The sequence below is a fragment of the Ochotona princeps genome, chromosome X (genome assembly GCF_030435755.1).
Source record: "Ochotona princeps isolate mOchPri1 chromosome X, mOchPri1.hap1, whole genome shotgun sequence".
Lineage (NCBI taxonomy): Eukaryota > Metazoa > Chordata > Mammalia > Lagomorpha > Ochotonidae > Ochotona > Ochotona princeps.
Window position 1 is genome coordinate 72,787,208 of NC_080865.1, and position 12,699 is coordinate 72,799,906.

The 12,699-nt window shown below is 38.6% G+C and overlaps 1 protein-coding gene across 1 annotated transcript in view; it reads right to left on the reverse strand.

Annotated features, from left to right (window-relative positions):
• The window catches only part of GUCY2F (guanylate cyclase 2F, retinal), a 106,688-nt gene that overhangs the window by 74,898 nt on the left and 19,091 nt on the right, over positions 1-12,699 (reverse strand). The window contains exons 4-5 of the mRNA XM_004590182.3: positions 1,711-2,065; positions 238-322 (exon numbers count right to left, since the gene is read on the reverse strand). Of these exons, the coding sequence (XP_004590239.2) occupies positions 238-322; positions 1,711-2,065 (440 nt within the window). The remainder of the gene's footprint in view (positions 1-237; positions 323-1,710; positions 2,066-12,699) is intronic.

The window sequence follows — 12,699 nt, forward strand, 5'->3', positions numbered from 1 at the left end:
TTTCGTTCACAGCCAGATCTACTCACAGCCAACATAGCTAAGGAAGTTATTCTTGGCATCATGAAAACACTTCACTCTAAATGGGGCCAGTAGGGATGGTAAATCACTTTGGAAAAATGAAAATCAGTGGGTCATGTAATGAGGCAATTGCACTGAAACATGACTTCCTGGAAACCAATATTAACAAAACTATTGTGGGCTTCTATTTTGTGTATACCAAAAGAACAAAAAATGTACCTTATAAAATAAGCAAATCCATTAATAGACAGCAGGGCTACAAGCAAAACAAGGCAAACCATCATGGCAAAGGCGGGGTCGATGCCTGCAGAGAGCGAGAAGAGGACAAATACCATTATCAGAAAGAAGCAGTAAATAAAAGGCACCACGGAATTATTCCCCATGCTTTCTGGTGACTCTAAAATCAAGCCACATCTACCTAACCTAATTCCATTTTTCTAAGGTACAGTCTGTCTTGTTGACTTTATGGACACAGAAAGCAATTTCACTGTTCTGAAGCAAAACCACTCACCACTCTGACAATAACAAATCACATGAATTAAGGCTGACCAGCGTGTTTCTTTGGAGGAAGAAGTCTACGAATGAAAAACTTGGAGCACCTTCATTTCAGTTAGACAGCAGTAGAGTTCTTGAGAATAAATATGTTATCTCCCCTGTGAAGAGTAAGTATTATGTTGCCTTCATAAAATAAAAGACCTTTTTTAATTTAACCCTGGGGCCCACAGACCCAGTGGGTTATAGATGAAAAACATGGTACTTGTCTTTCAGGTCTGAGGGTTAGTCTGGCTTTAATAACTAAGGTTTTCATCAACGTGTAAATTGGCCTCTGAAAAATCTAAACATTTGAATAGATTGCTAAGCATTCATAAAGAAATATATGAAAATAGGAGAGAAGAGATAGTCTGTCATGCTGAAGCAATGTAGAAATCAAGGCCTATTTCAATTAGGTCCATTTGACTTTCGAATGGGGAGGTACATGTGTATGAGTAATACAGGTCTTCCAATACTGTTGTGTATTGTCTTTTAGACATTCAACGATTTCCCCTCGTTCACGAGTTAGAAGAGTTCCACCAAACAAATTGCTAATACTGACTGGATGCTCACTGGTGTGGGTGACTCAGGGTTGGAGCAATAGACATACAAATCATTAGTTATAGTTCCTTCCCTGAAAGAGCAATGAATTGAAGAGGAAGAGGAAGCATAATCTATATCAGACATAATTTAAAATCATTTTTATGCTAAGGCATGAGACAGAGTTTTCTTAATTCAATGGGAATTCACTGAAGAGGGAGTGCATATACGCATTTTGGGGATGGGGCCAGATTGGTAGGATACATCAAAGGATGGGCAGGTGAAGTTTGTAGCAGAGGAAACCATTTCAGGTCATGGCCTATAAAAGACCAAAGGAAAAGGTAATACCTTTCTCTTATCAAAGTAACCTCTCTGAGAAAGACTAGAATCCTATTAAAATGAATGGTGGGAAGGGTTTTAAATTGTGGGTGATTATTTCAGCCAAAAATTGTCTTTCTTGTTCTTAGCATTTGAAATTCACTAACGTGGCAAGAAGTTTATATCACCTGAATGCAAATAACTTCATGTGAATTTCAATATTAAAATATGGCTGTCTCAAAGAGATTTCCTTGTAATTCGAACTAAGTTAAACAGACTACCAGTGATTTTTCCAGTCCTTACCTCCTCTGCAGATCTTCCCTTCATCAAACCAGCATTTTGCATCAGACGTAGGGGGCCTGCCACCAGGAAAGTGAATAGGGGTCCCTCTGAATCGTAGCATCTCTGCTTCCATGTCCACAGTGTAGGTGCTATGCAGTTCCCATTCTTTCCAGGTAGTATCCAGGATTACATATTCTGAAATTCCATTTCCACTTGAATCTGTCCTTATCAACTGGTTGAATCCATAGAATTGCATGTTTCTGGAATGCTGAACCAGGCTGGCAGCACTAGTCTGTCCATTTTCTTTCATATCATTATTCATGGCTTGTGCAATAAAGTAAATTGAATTGTAGATGGTTCCAAACAATGGTGAAACCTATTTTTAAAAATTAAAATTATCCTGAGCCCTAGTCACACTAGAGCAATCACAGTATGTTCCGAGTGTGTTTCCATTATTATGGACTGAAGATCTGAGCTATGAAGATCCGGAGGGAAAAAAATTGTTTCTGAGGATTTGCTTTGTTTCTCCTGGAATTTCTTGTTTTTCTCCCCCAGGCCTTCACAACTTTAAATATATCAAATATGACAATTTTATGAGCAAACCAAGTCATAGATAATACACTTTTATGGGCCTAAGCTAAGAAAGTGATTTTGAGTTATAAGGGACACTTAAAAAAAAAAAAAAAACAACAAACAAACAAAAAGCAAGTGTTGTAATAGACAAGGGGAGTTCAAAGGAAATTTACCATATTAATTACTGGTGCAATATACAAGGCAAAAATCATTTTGTTAATACTTCTGGAGCACTAGGTGCATGTATGTGAAGGCCATAAATAATGTATCTCCCCAGTCCATGTACATATCTTGTCTTAGTTCAAAATAGCTATTTTAGATGCATATTCCCCAGAGAAAGTGAACAACCAGAACTCATTTTTTAAACACATACGTACACACAAATGTATTGTGAACCAAATGTTGCATTGTGTAGAGAATGTGTGTTTAAATCAAGAGGCCCTATATCATATTGGTATACAAAGTGAATAGTTACTAGAGAATTGTAAGTTGGCTACGATGAACAACATGACTATGCCTATTTAACGAATGTGATAAAGATGATACTGTATGCTTTGCTTGATGTGCTCCTCATTAATCCTTGAGTCTATTTTGGGAACAATAATTTTATCTTTTCCCCAAAGAAGTAGAGAGAAAGAACAAATAATTCCTCCACTGTCCATACTCCAACCCCCTCTGCTCCCCACATACAACACACATACCCGTATTCCATGGCCAAGGCTTCATGGTTTTCCCTAACATTTCACTTCTAGGATGAAATTCACAAAAGCTGTGGTCATGACATTTTACCAAGCTTCGGTAACACTGATACGTGTTTCTTTAGTTTCACAGTGTCTATCTAGAAAGCTAATCTCCTCTAGCAAACTTCATCTGATAAAAATAGGTCTAAATTGAATGAATCATTTTTGTGTGCTGGAAATGCATACCAAAAAGGCAGAGAAGTACAGCAGCTAGCACAGAGCAAGAGTGTTTTTAACCCTGGCTGCACATCAAAAGTATCTAAAGGGTGTCACAAATACCAATGACAAATTCAAACAAAATCAACAAAATGAGACAGCCTAAGTTTCAGACCCAGAACTGCCTACGAACTTGACTATGCATATAGATTTTAAAACCAGAAGAACATAAGATGGCACAGTGTTATGTGACCTGTTCCTAATGCAAGTCACTTATGGTCTCTTCCATAGTTTCAGTTTCCTCATCTATAAAATGAACAAAAAGAATTTTGAATGTCTAAAACTTAGGACTCATTTGGTCTAAATGTCTTATTCTGTATGCAGGAAAAAGAGATTCAGAGAACTGAAGTAATTTGATAGGTTCACTCACTTAAGCATATTAGTATTAGAATCCAGATGTTTTGTTTGATAGTTTAGTGATTTCAGTTGGAGTCAATATTTCCTGTGATCCCTTATTTCTGCTCTCTTACAAAGATTCCTAGTTATTTGTCTAGTCCCAAAACTGAATTTAACATGTAGACATTTTGTTAGATCCATATATTCTGCCTCAACATGCACACTGTAGAAACATATGGATGGATGTTACAAGCTGCCAACAAAGCATATACTCTTAGTTACTGAGCACTCCTTGAGGTATCTTTGGAGAATTTCACTAATTCCTCCTCTTTACATTCTCTGATGACCCATTTGGTCATCAGAACTTCTGCAAAAGCCTGACTGTTTTCTGAGGCTTTTGTAGGTTATGACATTAAGTGAAGGATGGAAGGTGCAGAATAATTTTAATACTAATTAAAAAATCACAGGGCAACATGCCCCTGAAAGCAGAAATAATGATAGTGTTCTGCTTTGAAAGGCACAGAGCCTTCTGAGTGAAACGATTGCATTCACCTAAAGCCAAAAGCAATGACTTAAACTCTAAAAAGCAACACCCCCACCTTGCCTCTGATTGAGACTTCAACCCTGCAGGCTATGCTGCCTTTCTGTTCTTGGATTGAACCCTGTTAGAGCTGAGTGGTAGCAACTCTCAAGATGACTGAAATATGAATCCTATTTTTCAGGGTTCTCTGTAGCATTCATCACATATTACACACAGCCACACACAACACCACTCCCTCACACATGTATTTATAGGCACAAAACTATAGTAGAAGGACTAGAACTGAAGGGAAAATTCATAGGATAACAACAGCATTCCTCTGCAGTAAAGGAACAAATGGAAAATGACCCACTGTGGATGTGAAAGTTTCGATTTCTGTTCTAGTTGGCTTGAGTTAGATTGCATTAAATGTGCCCTTATGTAGTGAGAACTTTGCTTTCCACAAGCCCAATGAATGCTCTGTTAGTATCAATCCCCAGACATCTCTAATTGCACTTGCTGCAAATAGTAAGAAAGGAGGCTGAGAATGAAACAAGTGAAGAAGAAGCCTTCTCCACAGACATCTGTCCTAGATTTTCACCATGGTTTCAATAAATTAAGACAAGATTGACAAGAACTCAAGTCATATAGTTGACTTTGTTCACATCACAGCCCAGAATGTCGAGGCCACTGATGATTTAGTCTATTATATTTGGCAACTATGAAGACCTTAACCTGAATAAGTGAATGAATTATGAATAAATTAATAATGATTGAAATGGACACACACCATTGGCGTCTTACTTACTAATTTTATAAATCTTGATCCTAGACTTCTTAGACTTTCTGTTTAAAAGAACAAGATGGGGCCCGGCGCAGTGGCCTAACGGCTAGAGTCCTCACCTTGAATGCCCCAGGATCCCATCTGGGCGCCGGTTGTAATCCTGGCAGCTCTGCTTCCCATCCAGCTCCCTGCTTGTGGCCTGGGAAAGCGGTCGAGGATGGCCCAAAGCCTTGGGACCCAGCACCCGCGAGGGAGAGCCGGAAGAAGCTCCAGGTTCCCGGCTTCGGATAGGCGCAGCACCAGCCGTTGCGGCCACTTGGGGAGTGAATCATCGGACGGAAGATCTTCCTCTCTGTCTCTCCTCCTCTATATATATCTGACTTTGTAATAAAATAAATAAATCTTAAAAAAAAAGAACAAGACGTAAGATAAGAAAAGTGATTTGCATTTGATCAACTTAACAGGTCACATTGTCATTAAGGGGAAGATCAGCTGACTGCATCTGCTAAGCTACAGAAGATGCAAAACTTGCTTCCAAAAATTTCAGCCACAGAAGTGTATAGCAAGTCACTTTTGGTTTGGAAGGATATCACTTGAAGGGGAAAAAAAATGGCATGTCTTTTGAACAAAATTCGGCACATGCAGATACCAAGAACCAAAGGGTAATTGAATTGTTATTGAAGGTGGTACATCCAATAATGTAGAATTTCAACCTCTGGATTTGGTGAAGAGATGAATAATCTCTGTTTGATGAGGAACAGAAGAATATAGCACCCTGATTTCTTACAAATATAGCCACAAAGACAACTGGAGTCATTGTGAGTTCATTCATTGTTTTCTGATAAACTGTCCAGTGGGCCCAAACCTGGAAAGCTCTGGTCACTGGTAGATACTGATATTTAATCAGCAGGTTTGAGCTGATGATTCAGCAAGATTATTTATGTGCGATATCTGATAGATAGCTCAATGAACACTAAATACACAATGCCTTATTTGCTTATATTTCAGAATAAGAATGTGGGGATGTACTATCATCATCTTGGAAATACAGTGTTCAAGTCCCTTATCCCAACCTTGGAATTATGACCAGTAAGTATTACAGTTTCAGTTTTAGGTGTAATTCCATAGTACCACAAAATGACATAAATGTTCCCCTCTGAATATGATATACAAAAGACCTCACTCCTATTTTATTCTCCATCATATTCTCTGCAAAATACCCAAACCATTCATAAAAACAATAATAACCTTACTAGCAGTAATAGTGTTAGCATTTATTGACATACTATTAGATGCTGGACAAGCTCATTAGCATATTACTAACTCATTTAGTCTTCACAAAAAGCTTGTGTGGTAGTTACTACTATTATTCCCAATTATTTTTTTAGAAATGTATTTATTTTTATTGCAAAATCAGATACACACAGAGGAGGAGAGACAGAGAGGAAGACCTTCTGTCCAATGATTCACTCCCTAAGTAACTTCAATGGCCAGAGCTGAGCCAATCCGAAGCCAGGAGCCAGGAGCTCTTCCAGGTCTCCCAATCAGGTCCAGGGTCCCAAGGCTTTGGGCCGTGCTCGACTGCTTTCCCAGGCCACAAGCAAGGAGGAGCTGGATGGGAAGCAGGGCTGCTGGGATTAGAACCAGCATCCACATGGGACCCTGGCATGTCCAAGGCAAGGACTTTAGCCACTAGGCCACTGTGCTGGGCCCATATTCTCAATTTTGAAATGAGCATAACAAAACATAGAGAGCTTAAGAAAACTTATTTCAGTCTGCACTCAAAGTTCAAAGTATTAACCACCATGCTGTATCTTAACTTTATAAGTACTCGCTAGATTAGTTAATGAGCAATGATAAACTCACCACTGAAAGTCTCTTGTGACTTTCCACAGATTTAGACTTCATTATTAAAGGTGATGAAATAGCAATTCTTTACTTTTTTCCTTCTCTCAAGCATCATTCACAATGAGGAAATCAAAGAAACAGGAAATGCTAAACATCCATGCCTAACAGTATTAAGAGATATGTGCAACCATGAACCAAAGAATATGAAGACCAGAAGATGCACAGGAGAGGAACCTGATTTGGCAGAATAGAGGGCAATGGGAGCTAAGAACCTGCACAGGAGCACAATGATAAACTCTCTCATGGATTAGTCATTAGAGGCAACAAGGACTATGAAAATGAGGATGACTTAGAACACTAAAGGAAAGGAATCAATTTGGACAACAGTACAATGAGCAGTTAGGCATTCCCCATTTGATCTCTACCAGAAGCACAAGACCCCTGCAGAAACCATATTAAATTCATTCAGAGCAGCTTCAGCACTGGAACACTGCATATACAAAAAAAGCTGGAAGTGAAATCTAGCACAGAAAATTCATGATGAGTCAGTCGTTAAGCTTACGGATAAGATTCTCAATCTCCTTGCCCCAACATTGTTCCCAGCATGAATGTGAGTCTCAATGAGATTGCAGGTCTTTTCTCTGAAGAAAGTGATTGGCAGGGCCAGCATTATGGCATATCCGGTAAAGCTCCACTTGCAACGCTGGCATCCTGTGCGAGCACCAGTTCACGTCCTGGCTGTTCCACTTCAAATCCAGCTCCCTGTCAATGCACCTGGGAAAGCAGTAGAAGGTGGCCCAAGTGCTTGGTCCTCTGCACCCAGCTGGGAGACTCAGAAGAAATTCCTGGCTCCTCACTTTGAACTGATCCAGTTCTGTGTCATTGGGGACATTTGGGGAACGAACCAAGTAGATTGAACACATGCTCTCTCTCGCTCTCTCTCTCTCTTTCCTTTCTTCTCCTTCTTCTCCTCCTCCTCTTCCTTGTTCTTCTTCCTCTTCTCTCCCTCTCTTATCAACAAATAAATCTTCTGAAAAAGTGACTATGAGTCAAGATTTACAGATTTTAACCAAAAGACAAAGAAAACCACACACACACACAGAGTAGACAGAGAGCTGGCTAGCCAGTTCTCCTATGCTGAAATCCACTCATCAACACACCCACCACGCATACAAACCTTCAAATTTGCCTAAGCAGAGTTTTTAGCATGAAACAAAAAAAAAAGAAAGACATAAGAATTTGGAACTGAGTGTAGAAACCAACAGAAGAAACTTCAAAGAAACTACAATGAATATGTTTAAGGAAATAAGAGACAATGTTGCATTGATAAAACAAAGGGAGAATTCTATTAGAATAAGCAAACAGCAAAAATTGAATCCTGGAGATTAAAAATAAGACAGCTATTTTTTTAGATTAGTAAAAAACTTAGAAAAAAAAACTTTAGGAACTCTCCTAGGAAGAAAAGCTAGAAATAATTAGGGGACTATGCAATAGATATAATTAAAAGATCAAATCAGAAAATGGTGTAGCTAACTAACAGTATTTCCAGACAGAACAAGAGCAATGCTATTGAAGAAATCATCAAATCAGTAGTACAAAACAAATATTCCAGGGTGCCACAACCCAGGTCTTCATGTAGGTGGCAGAAACCCAATTAGTTTTTTTTTAAGATTTTTTTTTTTATTGGAAAGGCAGATATACAGAGAGGAGGAGAGACAAGGAGGAAGATCTTCTGTCCAATGATTCACTCCCCACGTGGCCGCAATGGCTGGAGCTGAGCCAATCTGAAGCCAGGAGCCTCCTCTGGGTCTCCCACATGGGTGCAGGGTCCCAATGCATTGGGCCGTCCTCGACTGCTTTCCCAGGCCACGAGCAGGGAGCTGGATGGGAAGCAGAGCTGCCGGGATTAGAAACGGTGCCCATATGGGATCCCGGAGCATTCAAGGCGAGGACCTTAACCGCTATGCTATTGTGCCAGGCCCGAGAAACCCAATTACTTGATCCATCACTGCTGCCTCCCAGGGTCTAAATGACAGGAAGCTGAAATCTGGAGCCAAATGTGACAAACCAGGTACTCACCAGTGTTGGATGTAGGACATTTATACACTACTTAAACACCCTGTCTCTCTTTTTGCATTTGTTTACCTTTACAACTACATGCAAGTATCACTTTGATAGCTTTTTGCCATGTTTTGTTTATTTCATTTTTAAAGGCAAGGATATAAGTTATGAGACAGTGAAACACTGGTATAAGCAATGTAGCCAATACAGAGACATAATAACTTCATTGAAAGTTATTAGGCATGAAAGAAACCATCAACTTGTTAAATACATTTGCTTACTTATTTATTAACAGTCCTTCTCCATAGAACTGAGCCCCCATAAGGACAGGAATGAATTATATAAACAATAGTTCCACAGAAAGGAGAAAAGATTGCATTTGTAATATTTGTCAGTTTCATTGGTATAAATCCTTCCCAGCATGACTGATCTGAAGCTACCAACATGATGTCACTGAATGCAAGAGTTAAGAAAATACACATAATCACCTTTCGTCATTTGGTTCCAACACGCCACCAGTGGAAACCTATCTACCTTGTTTACTGTTTTCTCTGGAACTCAGCTATTAACAATAGTACATGGCAAGTACTCAACAAATAGTTGTTGACCTATAGGCTAAATAGAGAAAAAACAAAACAAAACAAAAAAGAACAGGGACAGACAAGCACTGAAGTACATAACTTGGTTTGAGAAATTGCCATTTATAGTTCTGAAAGTAAAATAATTTTTAAAGCTGAAATATTAAGAGACTAGAAAACTTCAGGAGAAATAGACAGATGAAGTCAGAATAGTACCTGGATGTAGCTTGCCATCAACAAATAAAACTACCTTGACCTCAAAAAATGGAAGGAAAGTAGCTGGGAGCCAACCACTCTGCTAGTCACGTTACATGTGTTGTGTATTTAACATTTACAATAATCCTGAAAGAGTCTACAGATAGGTAAATAGACAAAAATTCTAGGTAACTTACCCAAGGACATCTAGCTGATGAGAGAGAGAAAGCTGCAATTTAAACCCAAGTTTGCCTAACTCCTTATCCTATGCACTTTCTGCTGTGCTAGCTGCCCTCTAAACTACCTTTGAGCAAGGTAACATAGGCGAGAGGGAATTTTGCTTATCACAGACATGAAGATAGGTTGCTTGCAAAGTGGGGGAGTAAATAGGTCTAAATAGGCTTTTATAGAAGCTCTGGATTCTTTGTTGTAGCTCTATTTCCTTGTCTAAAGCAGAGTGCTGGCTGCCTAGCAACCAGGCTAATGGCATCTTTTTGCCTTAATTACATTCTGTTTTCTACAAACTCAAAGGGATTGGTTCAAATATCAAGAGTAGAAGATTTTTTTTATCAATTATCTGCTCATACAAACACACACATACACAGGGGTGCACATATGCACACACACTCTGAGCTTCCTCAACTGAAATAAAAGGATGACTTACACTACATTTATACAATGTCATGCATTGGCTTAAGAGTACCGAAATTTACAACCTGGTTGCTTGCCTCCAAAATACAACACCAAAAATTGCATTTAGACAAACATTCTTAGTAATTTAAGGAATTTATGCAATTTTTGATGAAATTGGCCATTGTTTTAATTACATGCATGTTTCCTTAAAAAGGAGATCTGCAAGAAACGTAAGAGTAACAACACAGTTCAAATGTAGAACTGTAAATGCTTGTATTTTTTAAGTCACTCTTACAGTCGTAAAAATATTATCAATACTCAGGAAGAGATAGGCAAACGTTTAGTTTACCTGAATCACTCATTCACAGAGAGAAGCAGCTTGCAGGATGGAAAAACATCAGGTGAATAAAACAGGGTAATATCATAGGGCCAGTGAAGTAGTGCCTCAAGTAAAGCAGCAATCTACAATAATGTCAGCATCCCATATAATAGAGTTCCTTCGAGTCCTGGCTGCTTTATTTCCACTCCAGCTCCATGCTGATTCTCCTGGGAAAGCAGCTGAAGATGGCCCAAGTACTTGGACCCTACCACCAAACTGGAGTTTTAGGCTCATGACTTTGGCCTGCCCAATCCTGGCTGTTTGGCAGCCACCTGTATAGTAAACCAGAAAATGGAATATCTGTGTGTCTCTCTCACGGTGAATCTCTCAAATAAATAAAATAGAACTTTAAAAAAAAGAATAGCATAGAAAATGTATCAGACATAACTTGCCACCTACCTGACAGCTTTCTTCCTTACGGATAGAATCTGAATTTTTTCACACTTCCCCGACAGCACTAAGGTCATCATGGCAGTCCTACGCCTCTTTTCTGTATATCAAGCAATAGTCTGGGGCACAATTGTGATCAAGAAGATATGCAGGGAAATCTATTCGGTCAATATCTAGGAAAGATTTCCTCATTCTCGAAAAGAAACATAGAAAAGGGAAACTCTCCATTTTCACCTGTGGACATTGCCACCTGTCTGTGATAACTGGAGTTATGGCAGCCATCCTGGGACCATGATACCAACCAGCTCATAAGGGCAAGATAATCCGCTGTGGTTTGTAAGGTGAAACAGGAAAAAAAATGATGACATCAGTAAGTTGCTGCATTAATGAATCTTGTTGCTTCCACCTCCAAATTTTGAAAAATCATTATTTAGGCCCTGTCAAGTATTCTGTTACTTGCAGCCAAAAGCAATATGACTTTTATGATATGCTAACAAGTGTTAGAACTTTAAAACTTACATATGTGTCATTTTGAGTACTTCCAAATATGCCTGTTTTCTCCTGTGACAATCATCCAACAGACATCTATCTATATCCTTCCATTTCGACTTCTTTTCTATCACCATCTTCCTCTCTAATTCCTATCTTCTTTGTTCTTCTTGGCTCTCTGTTCTTTTATCTACTTTCTTCTGCTCCCTTCTCCTTAGGGCATTTAGCCTTAAGTGGTTATGAACTGAATCTGGAATATGTCTGTGAATCAAAGAGTGCTTCAAAATGCTCATGGAAAATGAAGTTAAGAGGAGTTTATTTTGGTGTGAAAACATTTTAAAATTGTATATGTAAGGGATCTTCAAAAAGTTTCTGGAATTACATATTGAGAAAAGATATGCATGGATTTAGCAATCTTCTTGTACCAAAACAATCGTCTTTTAATTTTATATTCCATGGACTTCTTGAAGTACCCTTGTACATGCATCCAAACATACACAAATATTGTTTCTTATACATTATGAAAGAATATTTCTTTCTGCATTCCAGATGATTGCTTTCATGCAGGTATAGCTATTCTGAAAAAAAATTCTTGATCTCTCTAACCTCCCTTACTCATTCCTCTAAAAAAACAAACCGGTTAGTTTGGAAGTAAAGCCACGCATATGCATAACCCTGTCTCCCTGTTTCTCTTGGGAGTAGGTTACCTACAGGAAGTATGTGCTCTGTTGTACTCATCCAACTTATATATTTAATATACAATGCATCAGGTTTCCAGTATTCCAGCAATGTCAGCAGCTGTGTGGAAAAGTCTGCTTGATCCTCAGTTTCAATATTGGGAAGTTCAAATGCCTAGAAATGGAAACTGCATCCTCCAATACCAACATTATCGATAATCAAGGTGATATTTTGTTGTTCACCATCGCTTTACTGCTAAATTGGATCAGCACTTGGGTCACAAGCAGGACTTCTATTTACTAAGCTCCCTTGAATAGTACCAGTATGTATTAAAGTTCTTTCCCAGTTCTTAAATAAATTCCATCTATTCTTTATGACGACATAATATTACTGTAGATTCTTTAAGGATAGGAAAATTCCAACAGTGTCTTTATTTTGTAAAATTCTCTTCAAATAAAATGTATTTTTAATCTTTGTGTGGTTGCATGCTATTGATTGGCTTGCCTACGAAATACAGGATATTGACAGGAAAAGTAATCACACTTACTAAGCCAAATTTTGTTTCTCAGCTCATGACAACCTGTGAATCC